General features: G+C 39.4%; 1 protein-coding gene across 1 annotated transcript in view; it reads left to right on the plus strand.

The window, feature by feature from the left end:
• Positions 1-24,004, plus strand: part of LOC132378208 (collagen alpha-6(VI) chain-like) — a 126,204-nt gene that overhangs the window by 23,934 nt on the left and 78,266 nt on the right. The window contains 10 exon segments of the mRNA XM_059944918.1: positions 4,321-4,803; positions 4,806-4,943; positions 6,468-7,025; positions 7,825-7,888; positions 7,890-8,383; positions 8,953-9,519; positions 14,473-14,628; positions 14,662-15,042; positions 16,480-16,799; positions 21,510-21,588. Of these exon segments, the coding sequence (XP_059800901.1) occupies positions 4,321-4,803; positions 4,806-4,943; positions 6,468-7,025; positions 7,825-7,888; positions 7,890-8,383; positions 8,953-9,519; positions 14,473-14,628; positions 14,662-15,042; positions 16,480-16,799; positions 21,510-21,588 (3,240 nt within the window).

Consider the following 24,004-nt stretch of genomic DNA (forward strand, 5'->3'; position numbering starts at 1 on the left):
TTGGCATTCATCAAGTCAAGTTCAAATTTAATTGTCATTGAACAAACATATGAATACACAGTGCCTATTAAAAGTATTCACCCCCTTTGAATGTTTTCATGTTCTGTTGTTTTACAACATTGAATCACAGTGGATTTAAACTGGTGTTTTGACACGGATTAACAGAAAAAGATTATTTCATGTCAAATTGAAAACAGATCTCTACAAGATGATCTAAATTAATTACAGATATAAAGCACAAAATAATTGATTGCATAAGTATTCACCACTCCCCCCTTTAATATGACACAACAAATCATCACTGGTACAGCAAATTGGTTTTAGAAGTCACTTAATTAGTTAAATGGAGATCCAGTTTTTGAAACCTGTCTGCATCCAAGATGTTCCAAATGACTGCAGTAAAAATACACCTGTATAAGGTCCATCTGCTGGTGATTCAGTATCCTGGCAAAAACTACAGCATGAAGACGAAATAATACTCCAAGCAACTCCACAAAAAGGTTATTGGAAAGCACAAGTCAGGAAATTTCCAAGTCACTGAATATCCATTGGAGTCTAGTTTAAGTCAATCTACAGGAAATGGAAAGAATATGGCACAGCTGTAAATCTGCTCAGAGCAGGCCATCGTCAAAAATTGATAGACTGTGCAAGAAGGGGATTCATGAGAGAGGCCATCAAGAGACCTATGACAACTTTGGAGAAATTACAAGCTTCACTGGCTGATGTTAAAGAGACTGTGCATACAACAACAGTTGCCCAGATGCTTCACCAGTCACAGCTCTCTGGGAAAGTGGCAAAGAGAAAGTCACTGTTGAAAAAGAATTCTCATGAAATCTTGGCTAGAGTTTGTCAGAAGGCATGTGGGAGACAGATGTCAGCTGGAAGAAGATTCTGTGGTATGATGAACCCAAAATTGAGCTTCCTGGCCACCAGACTGAACACTGTTTGATGTAAGCCAAACAACACACTTCATCAAAAACACCAACCCTACAATGAAGCATGGTAATGGCCATATCATGCATTGGGGATGTTTCACTGCAACAGGTCATGGAAGGCTTGTGTCGATAGAGGGTAAACTGAATGCAGCAAAATACAAGGAAATCCTGGCAGAAAACCGCTTGCAGCCTGCAAGAGGACTGCGACTTGAGAAAAGATTTGTTTTCCAGCAAGACAATAACCCCTGGCATAAAGACAAGAATGGCTTAAAAAGAACACAGTTAATGTCCTAGAATGGACCATTCAGAGCCCAGACCTCAATCCAACTGAGAATTTCTGGTTGGACTTGAAAGTTCTGTTTATTCACAATCCCCATGCAATCTGACAGAGCTCGAGCAGTTTTGTAAAGAGGAATGGGGAAAAGTTGCAGTGTCCAGATGTGCAAAGCTGATAGTGACCTGTCCACACAGAATCTAGGTTGTAATTGCTGCCCAAGGTAAATATATATATACAGGTTGAGTCTGTGGTAAAGACGGCAAATGTAATGTGGCATTATCTCAAGGGCAGTAGAATATAAAAGCTAGGAGATAATGCGGAGCCTTTATAAGGCACTAGTCAGGCCGCACTCGTGTTGCCAACAGTTTTGTGCCCCATATCTCAGAAAAGCTGTGTTGGCGTTGGAGAGAGTCCAGAGGAGGTGCATAAAAATGATTCTAGGAATGAAGGGGTTAGCACATGAGGAGTGTTTGGCAGCTTTGTGCCTGTACTCATTAGGATTTAGGATTCAGGGGGATCTCATTGGAGCTTACCGAACATTGAAAGGACTAGAGAGGGTGGATGTGGAGAGAATGTTTCCTATGGTGGGGGTATCCAGAACTAGAGGGGACAGCCTCAAAATTGAGGGTGACCCTTTAGAACAGAGGTAGGGTGGAATATTTTTGAGCTGGAGATTAGTGAATCTGTGGAATGCTCAGCCACAGACTGCGGTGGAGGCCACGTCTGTGTGTATATTTAAGACGGAAATTGATCATTTCCTGATCGGTCAAAGCATCTAAAGATTATGTTGAGAAGGCAGGTGCATGGCATTGAGAAGGATCTGGGATCAGCATGATAGAATAGTGCAGTAGACTCAATGGGCTGAATGGCCCTATTCTGCTCCTAATGGTCCTATGGTCTTCAGGTCTCCCCAGGTGTGTTTATCCAGTCCTGGCACAAATATTTTTAAACATTACTATGTCAAGAGCTGATTATAACGGTGTCTTCATTCTAACTGTCTGGTATTAATGGGAAATGAAAATGGTGCTCTGTTGTTTCCCTTTCTTGTTGTAAAGATAATCAGATAGATTCTGCATATTCACCTTAAATTTACCTCAATATTTTACCTCTTGTTGAAATGTATGTACTTTTTCCTGGGGCTTAAAACTTCTTGCCTGCTTCCTATTCCTATAGTTATAGATTTAGGAAGTTAAAGGTTGCCATTTATGGATTGTTCTGAATAAGTCTTGTGAAGTACTTTAACATGTACAGGCTGAGTTCCTGATAGATTGGCGATGAGCACCAGTCTGCATCTGTGAATTGCAGCAACATTTGCCTCTTTGGATGGGTTCCAAGATGCACGATGAGAAGTCCAGGCTCCTTCGGGTAGCATGTTCAATGTTAAAGAGTTCATTCCACCAATTGAGCCTGGTCTTCCAGTCAGTTATATCATGAAATGAACCACATTAATCTTTACACATCTGAAATCATTACTTAACATAAAGCTGTCAATCATTGTGTTCCCATTGTCAGTATCAACAGCTTTGAGTTGAAAGTGCACTTTAGATGTCTATCACCCTTTTTAGGAAGAATGTTTCTAGGTATTACATCATTGAGCTGCCTGTTCAGTGCCTCAAATAAAAAAATAGCTTGACTTTGTCAACCCTTCTTGCATTATTCAACAATATCCAGTGTTCATTTAAAAAGAAGAATAATACGGTGTATCAGCCATCCTTGTTTTAGTATTTTCTCCTTCCCTATCAAGTTATCCAGGTCAAGATGGTTAGTTCTTTGAGGGTGTTGGTATAGGATAATTCATGATTGCCACAAACTGCTAGTCAGCTTGTCAACTTTGTAGCTTCTGCACTTTCTAACAGAGGTCAACTGCTCTGTTGAGTATCATAGAATCAGAGAGAGGTTACAAGTTAGCAGAACACAGCTTCTAAACTTCACAAAGCTGTCTTTGACCCAAAATGCTTACCTTGTTTTTCTTCCCACATATGCAGCCTGTTCTTACTTTTGACTGACAGAATTCCCAACTTAAGAAAAAAATTTATTTTTAAAAATATGACTAAAGGAGAAATACAAAATATATAAAGTCTCAGACCCAGAAAGAGTGAATTTCACCAGGAGACATTACAGTGAGTTAGAGTCTCAACAGGACATGAATAATAAAATTGTGCCCTGTCCGATTGTTATTTCCATGAGAATAATGAGCACAGGTATCTCTTTTCCTCTGATGGGAATTCTGTAGGAAAGGAGGACGTCTTTTGTAGACCCAGACAGATTACAGCCAGAGTTTTGAAAGTACAACTGAAGAGAATGTGGAGGCATTAGTAATGAACTTCCAAGAATCACCAGGTTCTGCAATGTTTTGTGATGACTGGAAATTATGCATGTCACTCCACTTTTTAAGAAAGGAAAAGGCAGAAAAAAAGGAAATTATAGACTAGTTAGCTTGACTTCAGGAATCAGAAAGACATCTATTATTAAGGTTGAGATTTTCAGGTACTTTAGGCACATGATAAAATAGGCCAAAGTCAGCATGGTTTTCGACAGGGGCAAATCTGAGCTGACCAATCTGTTGGAATTCTTTGATGTAATTCTTTGGCTTTATAAGGCATAGGTCAGACTGCACTTGGAATATTGTTAGTAGTTTTGGGTCCCTTTTCCGAGAAAAGATGTGCTGGCATTGGAAAGGGTCCAGAGGGGGTTTACTAGAATTATCTCGGGTATGAAAGGATTAACATATGAGGAATATTTGATAGCTCTGGTTCTGCACTTGTTGAAGTTTAGAAAAATGAGGAGGGATCTCATTACAGCCTATCAAATATTGAAAGGTCTGGATAAAGTGGAGAGGAAGTTTTCTACAATGGGGAGGTCTAGGATCATTGGCCACAAGCCAATTTATTCACAGCAATTTTCTCACAAAAAGATATGAGATAATGAGCAGATAGATTGTAATAACAATTTTGCTTGAGAAATAAATATTGCTCAGAGAGCCACAGAGAACTCCCCTTCACTTTAATGAAGTCACCACCAAAGCAATGTCAGTGACAAATTGCTGTTAATTTACTCCTGCATTTGTTTAATCATTCTTGACCTGAACAATGTTTTGTTTCCTCACAGCATGCAGGACTGCTTCAATTGCTGATGTCGTCTTCTTGATAGATACATCTGATGACATTGGAGTAGCCAACTTTCAGTTACTCCGTGGTTTTCTACAAGGCCTAATCAATACACTGGACGTAACAGCTGACCGTGTCCATGTTGGTTTGGCTCAGTACAGTGTCTTACCAAAAGAAGAGTTTAAACTAACAACCTATCACAGCAAGAGTGACATCTTGGATCATGTAAGATCAATGCCCTATAGAGGGGGAAGAGGAAGAAAGACCAGCGCTGCCCTTCACTTTGTAAGGGAAAATTATTTTACAGCACAGGCTGGCAGTCGTGTCAAGAAAGGAATCCCCCAAATGTTGTTTTTGATTACTGGTGGTGAATTCCAGACTGAGGATGAGGACAGTGCAATCTCACTGCGTCGTAATGGTGTTAATATTTTTGCTCTGGGCATTGGGAATGTCACCGAAAACGAGCTGGAGAAAATTGCTTCGTATCATCAAAACGCTATGTTTTAAGATTAGAGGATTTCCTCATGCTGTCGCCTGCCGCAGACATCTTGCAGAATAGGATTTGCCTGGAGGTTATCTCTCAAACCTCAGGGACAGCTGTCGAAGAGAACATCATTAAAGAAGGTTTGAAGAAGATGTTGTAAATTTTCTATGAATTTTGTGCCATAACCAGTCTGATTTATTGTTATTGATTGCACATTCGATCTAACATAAAACTTATTCAAGGGTAGAGTTCAGTTTTTAATTGTTCAATACATCTTTTAATCCCTTCTGTCTAATTATTATTGTTTAGTTTTAACAAAATGTTCAAGTATTTTAAATTCTCTAGTTTACAATTGTAAATCAAAAGGAGTTTTATTTAACCCTTTGTGCCTCAGTTTAAAAAGTGTAAAATTTAATATTAATCTCTCTACATATAGAAAGATCATTCTTGTAGTGCCTGTCAAATTTTTTGTAGTAAATGTAGTACATTGGAAGAGATGCAAGGCAGGAAATGTAGAAGCTAAGTTATGCAAAGAGTACTGTCGCATGCACCACTATGATAATGCCTGGGTAACCTATATTTTTAGGATGACATTGATTGGGACATCAGAAAAAAATTCCTAAGTAGTACCATGAGACCTTCTTATCCATCTAACAGAGGTGAGGGTGACGTCATGTAATATTTCATCAGAAAAACAACACAAAACAAGCAGAGTAATCCTCCCTGAATATTGGATGTTGTCAGCCTAGGTTTACATGGAATAGTCCTTTAACTGCCAGTCTGGTAACTGACAATTCAATTAACGTCCTGAATAGGAGGGAGGGAGGGAGAGAGGGAGATAAATATTATAGTTTCACTATTATCCCTGCCAATATGTGACCTCTGACTCACTAATATGATTGAAAATTAATTGCCATTGAATTAACCTGTTTAGCTACTGAGTTATAAAGACAATTTGAGATGGATGCTAAATGCTGAGCTTGCCAGATTTATCTGCATCTCATAAATGAATAGATAGAAACTTGGATTAAAGGGTAATGAATTCTTCATAGCCTGATCCACTCTGCTAATACTACTTTATGTTGGATCCAAGAGAAGGGAGGAATCACCAATAAGATCTTGCCTTTCAACCCTGGACACAGTGTTCTTGACCGACAGATGAAAAGGTCAGATATACTAGCATTTGACCAATGAAGAGGAACTCACTGTTATTATCTCTCAAACCGCCAGCTAAAAGTGTGCATTGTTCCTCTGATTTTGTCCAGTATACAGTGAGGTATGTCAGTTTGTAATTGCTCTTACTTGTGTCAGTCATTGCTAGGTTTTTAATATTTATTTGTACCCCACATCAGAAAAATAATTATGCAACACCTAGTCAATATTTGGAAAGAAATGGCCTAACAAGGTGGATTGAAATTTAATGGTTGCCTTCAAAATGTAAACTGACAAATCTGAAGAAAAAAGATGAAAATACCTGGTTAAAGTACATAGTTGTGCATGTAAGTATAATGCTTGAGTGGCCAACTGCTATTCATTGCAGAGCTCATATATTTACCAACTGATACTCAATATCGGATGTTCAATGCCATTGTCTCTGTAAGCATCCCAACTTTGGTGTGTGTCCTCATTGTTCTTCAGTACCTAAAGCAATTCTTCTTTTTCAGCCTGTACTAAAACTGAAGAAGCTGATATTTACTTTCTGGTTGATGGGTCGTCCAGCATTTCAGCAGAGAGCTTCATGGAAGTAAAACAATTCCTGATCAAGGTTATTAAAGATTTTACTATTGGTGCAAATCAGGTTCGCATTGGGGTTGTCCAGTATTCAAAGGATCCACAAACTGAATTTACAGTCACTGAATATACCAATAAAACTAGTTTGGAGGAAGCAGTTGAAAGAATTTCTCAAATTAGGAAAACAACTTGGACGGGGCGTGCATTAAGTTACATGAAAGATCTCTTCAGCGAAGCAAAGGAAAGACATGAAGTGCACCAGGTCCTGATCACTCTCACCAATGGAGAGGCAGATGATAATGTAGAAGAACCTGCAAGAGATCTGAAACAGCAGGGAATAATCTGTTATGCAATAGGAGTAGGGAATACAAGTAATGAAGAACTTAAACAGGTTGCAGGAGGAACTGAAGAAAGAGTTTACTATGTCACTAACTTTGATGTATTGGATGATATAAAGAATAACATCGTGCGGGCAATCTGTTCACGGGAAGGTAAGCATTGGATTCGAAAACACTTCTAAGTTGTGACTGAGAATTCTTCTGTTAGCTTTATTGTTCCCTGGTAACTCTGTTATGTTTACTATGAGAAATAGAACAAGTTATGGCTGTAAAATTGCATAAGAGGGCCCAATGAAGAATGGTATTTGTAAAGAAAGAGGAGGATTTATAATTGACTATTGATCCTTACCAAGGATAAAACTGAGTACTGAGCTCTGGCCCTGACATTCCTCTTTCTGCATTGATCTGGATCATTACTTTTACTAAATAGCTGATAATTTTCTTCTGTTTTTCCATTTATACAGTACATTACTAAAGAACATAAAAGTCAGAGTAACAATAAGGTTGTTGGGATCCGAGAAAATATTTGGTGTTGAGCAATTATATTAAGTGGATAGGTAGAGCGAAGTATATCAAACAATTCACCTATTTGCCTAATCAAGAACCTTTGGTCTGCGGTTTCCATTTTCACCTCATCAGCCACCTCCAAACCCATAGAATAAGGGTGGGAAGCAATGACCCCTGGCACTGCTGATGTTTTAAGGATTGCACATTGCAAAATCATTCACTTCAAGCTCTGGTTTTGCAAACTGTTAATAGAAGAAAAAAGTCTATGATTCTCAATTTCTGTCCCACTAGAAGTTTCCTTGTCATACGGCTGGATCTGGTCTAGCCATATGCATAGAGATAGTTTGAAATGATTTGCAATATGATTGTACAGTGCATTCGTTAGGATGGGGGAACATGAACAAAGAACAAAATTCACAGAATAACAATGGCTTTTCTCTCACAGCCTGCAGCAAGATGGGGAAGAGTGACATCATTTTCCTAATCGATGGATCAGGAAGCATGTCCCACTGATTTTCTGAAAATGAAAGAGTTTATGCATAGCTTTGTGAACAGGACCACTATTGGTCCAGAGAATGTGCACATGGGTCTAATACAATATGCTGCTGACTACCGTCTAGAGTTTAATCTTGGTAGATATTCATCTCAGGATGACATACGCAAGGCAATTACTGCAGTGCGGCAAATAGGAGGAGGGACTATGACTGGCTCTGCCCTGAGCTTTACAGAGGAGTACTTTGCCCAATCTAAAGGTGGTCGGCCTGGAATCCCACAATATCTCATAGTGATCACTGATGGAGAGGCACAGGATGAGGTCTTGGGCCCAGCAACATCCATCAGGAATGAAGGAATCATAGTATTTGCCGTGGGTGTATCGGAAGCCAACGTAAGTCAGCTTCTGGAAATTGGAGGATCTCAAGATAAAGTTCATTATGTTGAAGACTTCACTCAACTTGAAGATCTGGACCAAAAAATATACTGGGAAATCTGCAGTCACGTTGACAGTAAGAACATTGAATTATTCTTATGGAATGACAAACAAAAGATAAATTTTAAAATAATCCTTCTTTAATTTGAGGAAGATTAACAAGCTTGTTAATTTGTGGCCAAAACTCAAAACCTTTGGCATGATTTGACCATAAAATAGATGTAAAGCAGGTGCTCCCAAACTTTTTTATGCCCTGAACCAATATCAATAAATCAAGTGGTCCATGTAACACACGTTGGGAACCCCTGATGTAAAGGAGTTGTTAATTGTCAGGGACTTAAATAGACACTGTTGGAAATGTATTTGGAGTAATTCTATAGTGGATAACTCTGTGAGTTGGGGAAGATCCTTTGCGCTTGGATTTCTATCACCCTCAGCTGTCTGATTCTATTGAACGCTGAGTGCTTATAATATTGCCCATGGTTTCAACTATGTGGGTTAAACCAAGGGACACCTTTTATTTGTACAGTCCCTTTCTCAAGTGACCTGACACTAAGTTCCTATTGCAAGTTTTCTGGCATCCTAACAGTTTCAGAATATGGGTATTCTACATGAGGTAAATGTCTTTTTCCTTCTCTCCTGCAGCCTGTCTGAGAACAGATGAAACAGACATTGTTTTTGTAATTGATGGATCCATTAACACAGAGCCAGATGAGTTCAAGCAGATGAAAATTTTCATGTTAAATATGGTGAACAATTCAGTTGTTTCCTCCAGCAATGTGCAGTTTGGTGCCATTCTGTACAGTGATGCACCTAATATCCTATTCCAGCTGAGCCAACCTATGAGCAAAACAGAGATCAGCGAAGCCATAAACAAAATGAACTTAGCAGCAGAAGCTGCCGATATTACACCTGATCTTAAGCTGGCAAAAGAGGTTTTAGCAAATGGAAGCCGAAGCCTAAAAGGAGACTCACAGTTCATCACAGTGATGACTAACAGGAAAGACATATATTCTTTGCAACGATCATTAGAGGCAGACATTGGACAGAGTGAAGCGACTGTCATCACCGTGAGTCCATCCAGTGGCAAAGAAGAAGTGCTGGTGGGAATACTAGAAGTTGATAAAAAACGTTTCAATATGCAAAGATTTGACAACATGGTTGATGTAATTAAAAATACATCTCAGTTGATTTGTAGTAAAACTAATCCAGGTAATGTGTATATATGTACCTTTGAGTTGAACAAAAACAGTGTGTGACTAGTTATAACATAGTTACTAACCTGGGAGTGCCCTGCATTTTATATTCACATTGCTATTGGAGGATGGGGAGCTGAGGGATGGATGTGGGGTGGTGATGTTAGCCCAATACCATCTTGGCTACCTTTGGGTCAGAAGTGAAGTTTATAAATTTACTTCATGTAAACAGATCTTTTTACTTAAAATGGAGTTGTCTGTTCACAGTCCTCATAATGAACATGCATATTAATTAGGAAGGTAAGTAAATTATAAAGTTTTGATTCATGTGGTCTAGGAGGCCTTAAAACATGCAGATATAAAACATTGTGGAATGTGATATAATTAGATGAAGTTCTTTTTTAGAGGCATGCAAGATTTTCTCAGGCAAAAGTATGGAAGAAATGTGGCAAATATTCAGGGGACATTTGTATGAAGTTCTGTATAGGTACATTCCAATGAGACAGGGAAGTTATGGTAGGGTATAGGAACCGTGCTCTACAAAGGCTGTAATAAATCTAATCAAGAAGAAAAGAATAGCTTACAAAAGGTTCAGAGAGCTAGGTAATGTTAGAGATCTAACAGATTATAAGGCTAGCAGGAAGGAGCTTAAGAATGGAATTAGCGGAGCCAGAAGGGGCCATGAGAAGGCCTTGGTGAGCAGGATTAAAGAAAACCCCAAGGCATTCTACAAGTATGTGAAGAGCAAGAGGATAAGATTTGAAAGAATAGGACCTGTCAAGTGTAATGGTGGGAAAGCGTGTATGGAACTGGAGGAAATAGCAGAGGTATTTAATGAATACTTTACTTCAGTGTTCACTATGGAAAAGGATCTTGGTGTTTGTAGTGATGACTTGCAGCAGACTGAAAAGCTTGAGCATGTAGATATAAAGAAAGAGGATGTGCTGGAGCTTTTGGAAAGCGTTAAGTTGGATAAGTCACCAGGACCGGATAAGATGTACCCCAGACTACTGTGGGAGGCAAGAGAGGAGATTTATGAGCCTCTGGAGATGATATTTGCATAATCAATGAGGACGGGAGAGGTTCTGGAGGATTGGAGGGCTCTGGATGCTGTTGCATTATACAAGAAAGGGAGTAGAGATAGCCCAGGAAATTATAGGCCAGTGAGTCTTACTTCAGTGGTTGGTAAGTTGATGGAGAAGATCCTGAGACCGGATTTATGAACACTTGGAGAGGCATAATATGATTAAGAATAGTCAGCATGGCTTTGTCAAAGGTAGGTTGTGCCTTACGAGCCTGATTGAATTTTTTGAGGATGTGGCTAAACACATTGATGAAGGAAGAGCAGTAGGTGTAGTGCATATGGATTTCAGCAAGGCATTTGATAAGGTACCTTATGCAAGGTTTATTAAGAAAATAAGGAGGCATGGGGTCCAAGGGGACATTGCTTTGTGGATCTAGAACTGGCTTGCCCACAGAAGGCAAAGAGTGGCTGTAGACGCGTCATATTCTGCATGGTGGTCAGTCACCAGTGGGGTGCCTCAGGGATCTGTTCTGGGACCCTTACTCTTCATGATTTTTATAAGTGACCTGGATGAGGAAGTGGAGGGATGGGTTAGTAAGTTTGCTGATGACACAAAGGTTGGAGGTGTTGTGGTTAGTGTGGAGGGCTGTCAGAGGTTACAGCAGGACATTGATAGGATGTAAAACCGGGCTGAGAACTGGTAGATGGAGTTCAACCCAGATAAGTGTTAAGTGGTTCATTTTGGTAGGTCAAATATATGGCAGAATATAGTATTAATGGTGAGACTCTTGGCAGTGTTAAGGATCAGAGAGATTTTGGGGTCTGAGTGCATAGGATGCTCAAAACAGCCGCACAGGTTGACTCTGTTGTTAAGAAGCTGTACAGTATATTGGCCTTCATCAATCATGGAATTGAATTTAGGAACCGAGAGGTAATGTTGCAGCTATATAGGAACCCTGTCAGACCCCACTTGGAGTACTGTGCTCAGTTTTGGTCGCCTAACTATAGGAAGGATGTGGAAGCCAAAGGAAGGGTGCAGAGGAGATCTACAAGGATGTTGCCTGGATTGTGGGGCATGACTTATGAGAATAGGTTGAGTGAACTCAACCTTTTCTCCTTGGAGCAAAGTAGGATGAGAGGTGACCGATAGAGGTGTATAAGATGATGAGAGGCATTGATCGTGTGGATAGTCAGAGGCTTTTTCCCAGGACTGAAATGGTTGCCACAAGAGGACACAGGTTTAAGGTGTTGAGGAGTAAGTACAGAAGAGATGTCGGGGTAAGTTTTTTACTCAGAGAGTGGTGAGTACGTGGAATGGGCTGCCAGCAACGGTGGTGGAGGTGGATACGATAGGGTCTTTTAAGAGACTCCTGGATGGCTACATGCATACTTGCATATGTATCTCTCATTAAGGAAAGTGATTAGGTTTAGAATTTATATCTAATATACAAGATTAAGTAATAAGCTTAGGCTCCTTCATTCTGTAAGATTGAGCAGTTTGCAGTCTTATTGGACTTCTTCAGCTGGAATTGTGATCAGTGCCAAGGATCCCTGAGGACATCCAGGCCAACTGTTGTGAAGCCGGAGTTGCCAGTGAGCCAAACGGCAACATACTTGTTATCTTATCACTTTTTTACTATATTTTAAACTCGTTAATCTTACAAATTATTTATTATACTTCGATAACATGCTCTGTTGCAACCTTGAAGTATTCTTTCTCCCACTTTGAACTGAATTCTTGAAAACTTGCTTATTTTTCTTTTGTCTTCCACACTAAACTCACCAAATCAGATAATCAGCTTTTTACTGTTTCATATATTTCCAGCACCATATATTTGTGTTCATTTCCCTGTCTCCTCTGATATTTAAAATTTAATTGATTTATGTTTCTGCCAGGCAAACCTTTGCCCCTTCTCTTGGCCGACACAACCAAATCTGTTCCTTTAAAGCCTCCATCTCTCCATCTTTTTCCTTTTCTCCCCTCCTCCTTGTCTGTATAGCCTAACACTGAACTCATTTCTGGTGCATTCCAATTCTGATGAAAAGCCATGGACCTGAATCTTTATTTTTAATTCTGCCCCATGAACGCAAACTGAAGCGATGATTATTTCCAACTTTTTCTGGTTTTGATCAAGTTGACTATAATCCAAAGCATTTTGTGTGAGGACTGTTTGTTTGCTCTGAAGCATACTCTCCATTGCCATTTATTTATAATCATTCTTGGGCATTGGAATGGCCTTCTGATGGTAAGGAGAGATGTCAGGATTGTTGTAGAGAATGGGAAAAAGAAAGCAAATTAAATGATCTATCTGCTCCTTGACATTTATATTCCACATTGTGTTTGAAATGCCCAGCAAGCCTGAGTGTAAGGGTCAGGGATCAATGGCTGACAACAAAGAGAGTGGGTTTTCCTAAATCTCAGGTGCTCAAGGCCCATCAACAAATTTTCTCTGTACTCTTTCAATCCTATTGATACCTTTTCCTTTTGTAGGTGACTAGAGCTGTACACAATCCACCAGATTTGGTCTCTCCATCTTCATATACAACTTCAACATAACATACCAACTTCTGTATGCCATAGGTTGATTTATGACGGCCAATGTGCCAAAAGCTCACTTTACAACCATATCTACCAGTGAGTCCACTTTCAAGGAATTATGGATCTGTATTCCAGAATCCTCTGTCTTACCACACCCCTCAGTGTCCTTTCATTTGCTGTATAAATCCTATTCTAGTTAGTTCTCCAAAAATACAACACCTCACACCTGTCTGCATTCAATTTCATCTACCATTTTCATCCAATTTTTTCATCTTGTCCAAAAGCTTTGATAGCCTGTGCTTTACACCCCCAATCTTCTTGACCAGCAGAACTTTTTCAAAGTCTTTGCTAAAGTCCATTTAGACAACACCCACTGCCTTTACTTCATCAATTTTCCTGGTAAATTCTTCAAAATACTGTAAGATTGGTTAGACATGACATACCACATGACAAGTCATGTTGATTATACATAATCAGGCCTTGTCCATCCAAATACTTATATATCCATCTCCTTCGAAAACTTTCCAATAATTTACCCACTACTGATATCAGGCTCATGAAGCCTAAAATTTCTGAACTTTTTCTTAGAGCCTTTCTTCAACAATGTAACAGCATTAGCTATCCTCCAGTCTTCCAGCATCTCACATTTCACTAAGTGTGTTTTAAATACCTCTTCCGGGGCCCCTGCAATTTCTAAACCAGATTCCCACAAGATCCTAGGGGGCACATTGTCAGCCCTGAAACCGTAACCAGCCTAATTTTCCTCAAGACAGCAACCACTTCGTCTTCTGCAATCCATACATTGTCCATAACCTCACTACTATTTTGCCTGAGTTTTATAGATGAAAAAAATCCATGTAAGGTCTCCTTCATTTTGTTCAGGTCCGTGCATAGATGGATACACTGATCTTCAAGATGGTCAGTGCTGCCCCTTACTATCCTTGTTCTCTTATTTCTTGAATTTTTTTTTGAAGCTGATGGAATTATGACTGCTAAATCCATAGTGTTCCCCTGCACACACTACTGTAATTTTCCCTGTCTCGTTTCCTTATAGGCAATCCAGTATCACACTCTCTCTAGTTGGGACCTTCATGTATTGATTGTGGAAACTAATGTGCCTGCAATGAACACTAAATCTATATTCTAAGGGTGGCAGAAACGATGTCATCAATACCTACTCCAATGGCTTCCTTACTAGCAATGCAAGGAATGCTTCACTAACAATGTATTGTATTACCTCCAATGTGTCTGTTGTGAATACTATGTTTATATTTTAAAGGCATGCAAAAACTATGTAACCATTTTGAAGAACATAAATCAGTCACTTTCATGGGGGCTGTAGATAGGGGAAGGAAAAAAGGAGTATTGTGACCTGAGATAAATTCATAATTGTTTTTTTTTCATAGATTGTGTCCTCGAGAAAGCAGACATTATTTTCCTCATGGATGGGTCAACAAGTATTAATAAGATTGATTTTGATGAGACAAAATCTTTTCTGAAACGCCTGATTGACATTTTTACTATCCACCCAAGTAAAGTCCAGATTGGTCTGGCGCAGTTCAGTTCAGAGTTTTAAAAAATAGCTGACTTAAAAGATTTCTCAACAAAAGAATCCTTGCTGGCTAAACTTGACCAAGTAACTCAAATGGGAGGAGGTACCAGAATTGGATTTGCCCTGCAAAATTTGGTCTCCATGTTCACAAAGGAAGCAGGTAGCCGGAGTGCCACTGGAGAACCCCAAAACCTGGTTGTGCTCACCGATGGAGAATCACAAGATGAAGTGGGTCCTCCAGCTGATCGCTTGAGACAGGATAATAGAAATATATTTGTTGTGGGTATAGGGAATGTACAAACGAGACAACTTCTGCAAATCTCAGGGTCCAGATCAAACATCTTTCAGGTTCAGAATTTTCAAGGCCTGAAGAAAATTAAAAAAAGGTTTGTCCGCAGTATCTGCACAGAAAGACCATCATCAGGTGAGTGAATAGCTCTTTTTCTTCCTTTTATTTAATTGGTCAGTGTTGATTACTGTCTGTATACAGATTGTCAGGAGTATATACGTAAAATTTCTACAGTTTTGCAATATGGTGTAGACCGGTTATGCTATCATGTGACCCCAAGCACATTTGAAAGCACACCTTACCAGTGGTTGAAATAAATAATAACAAATTGGTATGAATAAAACCATAAAATATTTAAATTAATGTGAAAAGCTCACTTATTTCCTTTAGGAAAGTGAACTTATTGGGCTTACTCCAGTCATGCTATCAGTTGCACCTTTTGCTTGATTCTCAGATGACTTCTGAAATATGTCAGTCTGTTATCTCTTCTGATAAGTTATAGAAAGAAAATATAGCCAAGTCTGCACCCTGAGAATGAATGTATTACTTATTAGCTTCCAGAAATGATGAATAGAAAGAGTAGTTTGAAAAGTAGAATAACCTCTGAGACTGGAACAAGAATTAAAATTGGAAATGGAATTGGTTTATTATTGTCACATTTACTGATATACATTGAGAAAGCTTGTCATGCATGCTGCTCATAAAGATTAAATCATTACTCAGTGCATTGTGGTAGAACAAGGTAAAATAATAACAAGGCAGAATCTCAAACACAAAAATTTCTTGGATGCTAGAAATCCAAAGCAACAAACACAAAGTGCAGTTGCTATACCAAGCTGTTATGCAGCAGGTAGGATGCTTTTAAGGTGCATCAAGAAAAACTGGTAAGTGATGATGGGATGTGACAAATTTCTTTAGCCTCCTGAGGAAGTAGAAGTGTTGATCATGGTGACTACATGATGGGACCAGGATAGGCTATTGATGATGTTCTCTTCCAGGAACTTGAAGCTCTGGACGGCAACACCACTGATGTACAGCATGTGCACTGTTTCCCTTCCTGAAGTCAATGACCAGCTCTTTTGTTTTGCTGACATCGAGGGAGAGTTGGTTTTCATGACACCATGTTATTAAACTCTCTATTTCCTTCCCATACTCCAGCGCATCATTATTTGAACTACAGCCCATTACAATGGTATCATTCACAGATCTAAGGATGGAGTTGTAGCAGAATTTGTCCTGTGGAAGGACATTATGTAGTCTTGGCTCTGTGCCCTATTCTGTGATGGATGTTTAATCCAAAGAGATTCACATGACTTCAAGCTGGTCCAAAATGTTTGATAACTTAGTAGGGAGTCTGATCTCCACTGGTCTCTCAAAGCTGATTGCGAGGGACTTTCCTTTCCACATGATTAAGCAGTGAAACAAAATAACTTCGTCATTAAATTGCTTGGAATGTTGAATGACTAGACTGTTCCCTTTTGATATTAGATATACATGGCACTATCAGTAGAATAAATTATGAGAACCTGATTGCACTGGAACATGTTTGTAAAATGGTTCTTTTCCTTCCAGTATGCTCCATCGATATTGCTATGGGACTAGATCTCAGTAAACATGTGGAATTTCTGGAATCACATGGCAGTCATCTGAGTGGCATCATTGAGAGAATGATGGATCTCCACAACATCAGCTGCAAGTCAGGCAATGGCATCACAACTAGGATTGGATTTCACCGATCGAGTTCGAATTTTGATCTGCAATTTAAGCAGTTTAAATCTAATGAAATAAGGGAAGAACTAACGTCAATGCAAAATGACAACAGGACCTTGAATGCCGATTATCTGCAATCTTTTTCGAGGCTATTTAGTCTGAAAGCAGAAGGAAATTTGAAGGTAACACTTGATAAGTCTGGGGAGACAATACCTGCAAAAAGAAGCCATTGGCAAGAACTGATGTTAATTCATTTCGTGTGCTATAGTAAAGTTGAATAATTTATTGGGATTAAATTTTATAGGCCTGGAAGAAAAGATTTATTATCCGTCTTCTCTTTGCTAATTCAGCATAGAGCTAGCACCGTAGTTCAGAATACCAGATACTGCACACTTAACTTGAAATCCTCAACATATTTTAGTAGTCTTGGTTTCATCTCTCCTTTGTTATTCTGCTTCCGTATTTCTCAAATCTTCTTTGTTCCCATATAGTTGGAATCTCTTCTGCCCAGGTATCTTCTGGCACTTTTTTGAATTGAATTTTGTATGATTTCCCCATCTGAAATCTCCTCTGCAAATAACTATGTCATCCATTGTGTCGTTATGATCAAGAAGATATGTATTCCAATCTGCTTGTTTCTGTAATTTCCTTTATCTGTATTTCTCTGGGCAATCTTCTGCCTGTCCTTTTCTATAATCTGTTCTATTATGATATCCATATTCATATAACCTCCCCAAATGCAAATGCAGTTACTACATAATAACATTGGTTTTCATACTATCTACAGGTTTAAAAAATGAATCCCAAGTAAAAGATCACAGTAAAGTTGGATTTATCATCTGGTTTAAAATTACGAAACTTGGGTCTGAGCCAAATATAAAGGAAATTACAAAGGACTGAGGAGAGAGTTAGCTAAAACAGATTAACAGATTAAATGATGAATGAACAATGGCAGCTGTTCAGTGAATATGTTTCCCTGCAAAAATACGTCAAGATGAGGGTGAAAAATGAGGTGGAGGGGTGGTGAGAGATGACAGAATGAACCAACCAGGGTGAACCAGAGGAGTTGACAAATGTACTGAATGGAAGGAGAATACATCTTAGATGGCAAAAATTAGTAATAAACCCCAAAAAAAGGTTAAATTTGGATTCTAGTAAAGTAGGAGTAAAATAAAATCAACAAGGAGAAAAATAAACAGTTTGAGCAAACTAATGAAAATATAGAAGAAAGTACCATTTGGCATGACTTTATGTACAGAAGAAAGGAGGGAGTTAAAAGTAAACATAGACCTATGGCGATACTAATGGGGACTGGAGAAAAAGTAGAAGAGTTTGACCAACATATTGTTCATTCTCCAATGGTAGAAGATACTACAAACATCTCAGAAATACTAATAAATGGAAAGAAGTTAAACTGTATCATCACACATTTCAAAATTAACTCTTTGGTGAATGAACAGGGCCAGAGAATGATAATTTTTCTGGATTTAATGATGTTTGCTTTAAGATTGTAAAATAAGTGGCTATTGAGATAGTGCAGCTTTTGTTGGAAACTTCCAAGACTCCTTAGAATCTGATTAGGCCTTTGATTAGATCTCACATGGTAAGCCAGATCATGTAGGAACCAGGTTTGTTTTTCGGTCATTAAGTCAATTCTGACTTTTTGTGACCCCAATGGACTCCTGCATGTCAAGCATTCTTGTTGGAAAGTTCTCTCATTATCCCCCAAGGTCATACGCATTATCTAGTAATATTATCTATCCATCGTAGTCTCAGTTATCCTCCTCTCCTTCTTTTACCTTCTGTTTTACCTAATGAGAGAGTCTTCTCCAAGGAATCCTGTCGTCTCATAATGTGGCCAAAATATTTGAGCTTTTGTCTCATAATCAAGCCTCCTATTGAACAGCCTGGCAGTATTTGACTTGTCGAATCTTCTTGCTGTTGAACAAACTCTTAACACTTTCTTCCAGCTTTCAGGTTCAAAGGTATCGATTCTTTTGTATTCAGCTTTACTAATAGTCCACTCTCACAGCAATACATCACAACTGGAAATACCATAGACTTGACTATACGGATCTTCGTAGACAATGTTATGTCTCTGCTCTTCAGTATTTTATCTAAATTTGCCATTGCTGCCCTCTCCAGAAGTAAGCACTGTTTAATTTCAGTTACCATCTATAGAAATCTTTGTACCGAGGAAGAGAAAATCTGTTATTGCTTCCCCTTCTTTTCCAATTATTACCACGGAGTTAATCAGGCTGGTCAGCATAATCTTGGTTTTCTTAATATTCAGATTCAGATTCAATTTATTGTCATTTAAAAACTACAAATGCAATGCAGTTAAAATATGAGACAACGTTCCTCCAGAATGATATCACAAAAACACATGACAAAACAGACTACACCAGAAAATCCACATAACGTTTGGCAATCCCTAATCCAGAGTCCGGAGAGGCTGCTGTGTATTAATATCATGCTACCATCTTAGTGCGTTCCCCGGAAAGGAGCTCCAATCCCACCAGACAAACAAGACCAGAAACTAAAGCTACAAGACCTGCACAATACCATATATTTACAACATATAGTCACAACTGTGCAAGCAACAGCATAATTGATAAAAAAAACAGAACATGGGCACAGTAAAAATAGTCCAAAGATATTAAAAGTCTATAAGTTCAGAAGAAACCACCAGTTTCCACAAGTCCTCAGGGTCCCCGATTGATTTGTCATCCCACGGCGGTGGCAGAAGGGAATACCCCCACTATGGGCTTCCACGGCGCTGGCCGACTCAGCTTCACAGATGCAGCACACAATGAAAGCGCAACAAGTCAGCATTTGAACTTTCTTCTTTCACTTTGATTAGAAGCTAGCCATTTCTACAGGAGGTGTCACAAGGTGGTAGTGGTGGTTTTTTTTTAACTACATTGGAAGCTGGTGACTAATGGTGTGCTACACAGATCATAACTGGATCTGCTGTTAATAATAAGGATTTGGATGAGAGCTTAGTTGGCAAGGTGAGTAAGTTTACAGTGTCACTAAAATTGCTGGAATAATGGATAGTTAAGAATTTTTAAAATTTTTATTTTATTTAGAGCAACACTGCCCAGCAACCCATCAATTTAACCCTAGCCTAATCAGAGTCCCATTTAAAATGACCAATTAAGCTACTAATCGGTACATCTTTGGACTGTGAAAGGAATCTGGAGCACCTGGAGGAAACCCATACGCATGTGGGAAGGACATGCACCTTTCTGACAGAGGAGTTGTAATAGTGTTATGCTAACTACTATGTCACTATGTTAAGGAAAACTAAAACAATCTTGTTCAGCTGAGAAAGTGGACAAAGGAATAGCAGATGGATTTTAACTTGAAGCACGAGGAATCACATTTTTAGAAGTTAACCAGGTCAGGGTCCTGGAGAGCATTATGGAACAGAGAGATCAAGGGGCAAAAGTATGCAGATCCCTGAAGGTTGTGATACAGGTAGACAGGGTGTAGAAGGAGGAGTTTTTCACACCTGCCTTCATCAGTCAGGTCATTGAGTACAAATGTGGATGTCAAGTTACAGCTGTACAAGCCTTTTGTGAGACCATATTTGTGGTATTTTAAATGGACACTGTCCAGGGCAAGGGCATCTAAAATTAAAGATCATATAGCAGGTTTAGAATGATAGGGGAAAGGTATAAAGAGAATCTGAAGGGCAGAGGTTGCGGGAGCTTTATGGAACAAGATGCCAGATGAAATGGTAGAGGCAGATACAATTACTGCTTTTAGAAGACATTTAGTGTGTACATAGATACGAAAATTTGAAAAGGATGTAGGCCAAATACAGGCAGAAGGAACTAGTTCAGGCCAGCAACATAGTCGGCATGGAGAAGGGCTTGTTTTGAAAAAGAAATCTGATTGGATGAGAACTAACCAATCTGGAGGGACGGATGACAGGTTATATATACCAACGGACTGGACATGACTAGGCATCATCCCTGATGAAGATAGTAGAGTTTGTCATCAAAAGTTAAGTTAAAATTGATACCTGTACTCGTCTGGATGTCCAAGACATGTTTCCATGCTGAGTGAGGGGTTAAGAAAGTTGGTAAATGGAATAAAAATGGAGAAAATGAGCAGAAGTTTCAGTTTTAATGGAAGAATGATGAAACAGGAAGCTGCAGCAGAAAGGGCTTTTAGAGTACTGTACAAGAAACACAGAAGTCTAGTCTACAGATGCAGCAGGTACAATCAGCAATAGAATGTTGGGATGTATTTTAGGTGACCTGGAGTGTAAAATGGCGAAGGCCTACTGCAATCATACAAGGCACTTGTGAGACCATTTATGAATAACATATAGATTTTGTCCCCTTGTTTAAACAAAATTATATTGTCATTGGAAGCAGTTCAGAAAGATACTTGAAGAATGGAGGATGTGTTTTATGTCAGAAAACTGAACACCTTAGGACTTGAAGCTTAGGTGGATGAGAGATGACCTTGATGAAACATACAAGATTCTACGATGGCTTGATTATAACAGGGTTATAATGTCTAGATACGAGTGTCAACTATATCTCTGGAAAAATTCAAACAGGGCAATCTTTGAAGATGAGATCCATCGTCTGACTTTCCACACCACAATTATACTTGAACTTGAATTTCCATTGGTGTTTTAGGTGACTGCATCTTCCTTCTGTATTTCAGGGTTTCCATGTATTGTGTAGAAGATCTATTCCAAATGTTTATTTCAGTGATAAGGCCTTCATACAGGAAATAGTTGTAGATTTGCTAAACCCTTCATGGTACTTTGCTATCAAAAGCAGTGAATAGTTGGTGAACTGCATACAGTGGTTTCCTTGAGTTGACCTACCCATTCTGATTGTACATTTTAAACCCTCTCTTTACAGGTCATTGTAATAGTTACAGATGGAATAGATGATGAAATGAAAAAATTAAAGAAAGTATCAGAAAAACTCCGATTTAAAGGTAACACGCTTGGCATTTACGTGCAATGCTGTTTTGAAGATATTGTGAGCACTAATTTTTGGCATAGAATTATATCATTAATGAGAAGTGTTCAGGAATGTGATTTTATCTGTTAAATATTAAATGCCACATATTCAATTTGAATCCAGAGATCATATTTTGTTTTCAAATCTCAGAATATTTTCAGACATTTAGAAGAAGGCAATTTCAATGCAGAAATGGAAATTAAATAAAATAGGAAACGTTTGCTTCTACTTGAGCTTGTAATGGCACTTTACCCAAACAGTTGAGTGGCTAGACAGAGATTATATTAGTTTCATTTTGCCTCACGCTGTGCCAATTTTTTATACGATGTTAAATAATTTAAAGTATAATGGAAGAGTTTCTTTTGGTCTGTACTTTTAGATATTTACACTTAGGATTTATTTAATTATTACACGAAGAGTGCCACAGTAAGAGCTAAATACCAGAGCTGAGGTGAGAGTGATAGCCCTCGACATCAAGGCAGCATTTAACTGACTATGGCATCAAGGTGCACTAGCTAAAATGGAGTCAATGGGAAATAGAGGGAAAACCCTCTGCTGGGTGGAATCATACTTGATACGAAGGAAGATGATTGTGGTGTTTGGAGGTCAATCATCTCATCCTCAGAATATCACTGCAGGAGTTCCTCAGGGAAGTGTTATAGGGCTGTTACGTATCCCATAACTGGATAACTCACCAGCAAAGATAGAGAGGTCCGTTGGAGTCTGATGGCACTATTTTCGAACGTTTTATTCATAAAGGGGGGCACAAAAGTGTTAATACAAACATTCAGAACATATACATCGGCAAAACTCAATCTAAAGCGCGGTTATAGTAATAATCATCATTAAGAAAATAATCTCGACTGTTGTCTAGGGGATAATATATTGTCTGTTGGAAATATAAAAGTCACTCAGAAGTCTGCAGGCTTCAGTCTTTTTGGGGAATCGCTGGGTTTCACGTTTTTCAGAGAGAGTGAGGAGAAACGACAAAACTTGCCCGGGTCTTTGACGAAGCAACACCGTTGAATCAGGGGAGCGTTGTTTCCATTATTAGTTCAAAGGCCTTCCCGGTATTATCAGCCACCCGCTCCCCAGGCAGAGAAGTTACGGAGCGCATGTGGATTTTGACTGGCTTCCAGCTATCACGGAAGCGCTGAGCGATCGAATCCTTCTGGTGTGTCTCTCTGGGGTACCACGCTCTGCAGTCCCCTTTTATCTTGACCTGCAGAGTTGTAGATGTCCATCAAAGTAGGGTGCTGCAATCCCCACCCCCACATTGCCCGAGGGTGTCCATATCCGTGGTAGCTGTCATGTAGCAGGGGGTCATGCCCTTAGCACAGGTGTCTCTAAGAGCAATGGCCAAAACCGTTACATTGTCTCTCATTTGCCTGGGTCCGAGACCCGAATTAATAGTGCTCTTGCGATTCTCCAGAAGGAGGGGACTGCTCCCGTCCCTTCAGCCCCTCAGAGCTGTGGTACATTCATAACACCTCCCCTCTAAAAAAATGTTTTTTACCAGCGGTTAAAAACGGAGTTGTACAGAGTCTTACATGATTTTTAATCTAACACAATATCCAAGCTTTTTCTTTTAATTACAGAGCCATACAGTTATATACTTAGTTCTGCATCTAGATAAACAATCCGCTAGCACATTATCACTCCCCTTAATGTGCTGTATCTTAATATCGAATTCCTGCAGCATCAGACTCCAGCTCAATAACCTCCTGTTTTTATTTTTCATATTGGCCAGGAATACCAATGGGTTGTGATCGGTATAGACCACTAGGGGTTTTTGTGCGGAACAAATGTATACTTCGAAATATTGTATCGCCAACACAAGTGCCAACAATTCCTTTTCTACGGTAGAGTAATTCCTCTGGTGTACATTGACCTTCCGAGAGAAATATGCTACCGGGTGCTCCACTCCATCCCCTGCTTGCTGTAAGAGGACTGCTCCTGCAGCCTCATCACTGGCGTCCGTTGCCAAGGAGAAGGGTGCTAACAAATAGGGTGCTTTTAACACCGGGTGATGGCACAATACGGCTTTTAACTTTTCAAAAGCATTCTGACAAGGGGGACCCCACTCAAGTTTTTCCTCCTTCCATAGGAGTTTTGTAAGGGGGAGCGCAACGTCCGCAAAATTTTTACAGAATTTCCGATAGTATCCCACCATGCCCAAAAACCTCCTCAGGGCCCTTTCATTGTAGGGTACAGGAACCTCAGAAATAGCCTGTACCTTCGCCTGCACAGGAGCCAACTGTCCCTCTCCCACCACATACCCCAAATAGGGATAGTGGCATGACCAAATTCACTCTTGGCAAGGTTTACTGTAAGGCGGGCTGCCGACATTCGGGTAAACAGACTTTCTACAGCCTCCAGGTGCTCCTCCC

Source organism: Hypanus sabinus, chromosome 20 (assembly GCF_030144855.1).
Source record: "Hypanus sabinus isolate sHypSab1 chromosome 20, sHypSab1.hap1, whole genome shotgun sequence".
NCBI lineage: Eukaryota > Metazoa > Chordata > Chondrichthyes > Myliobatiformes > Dasyatidae > Hypanus > Hypanus sabinus.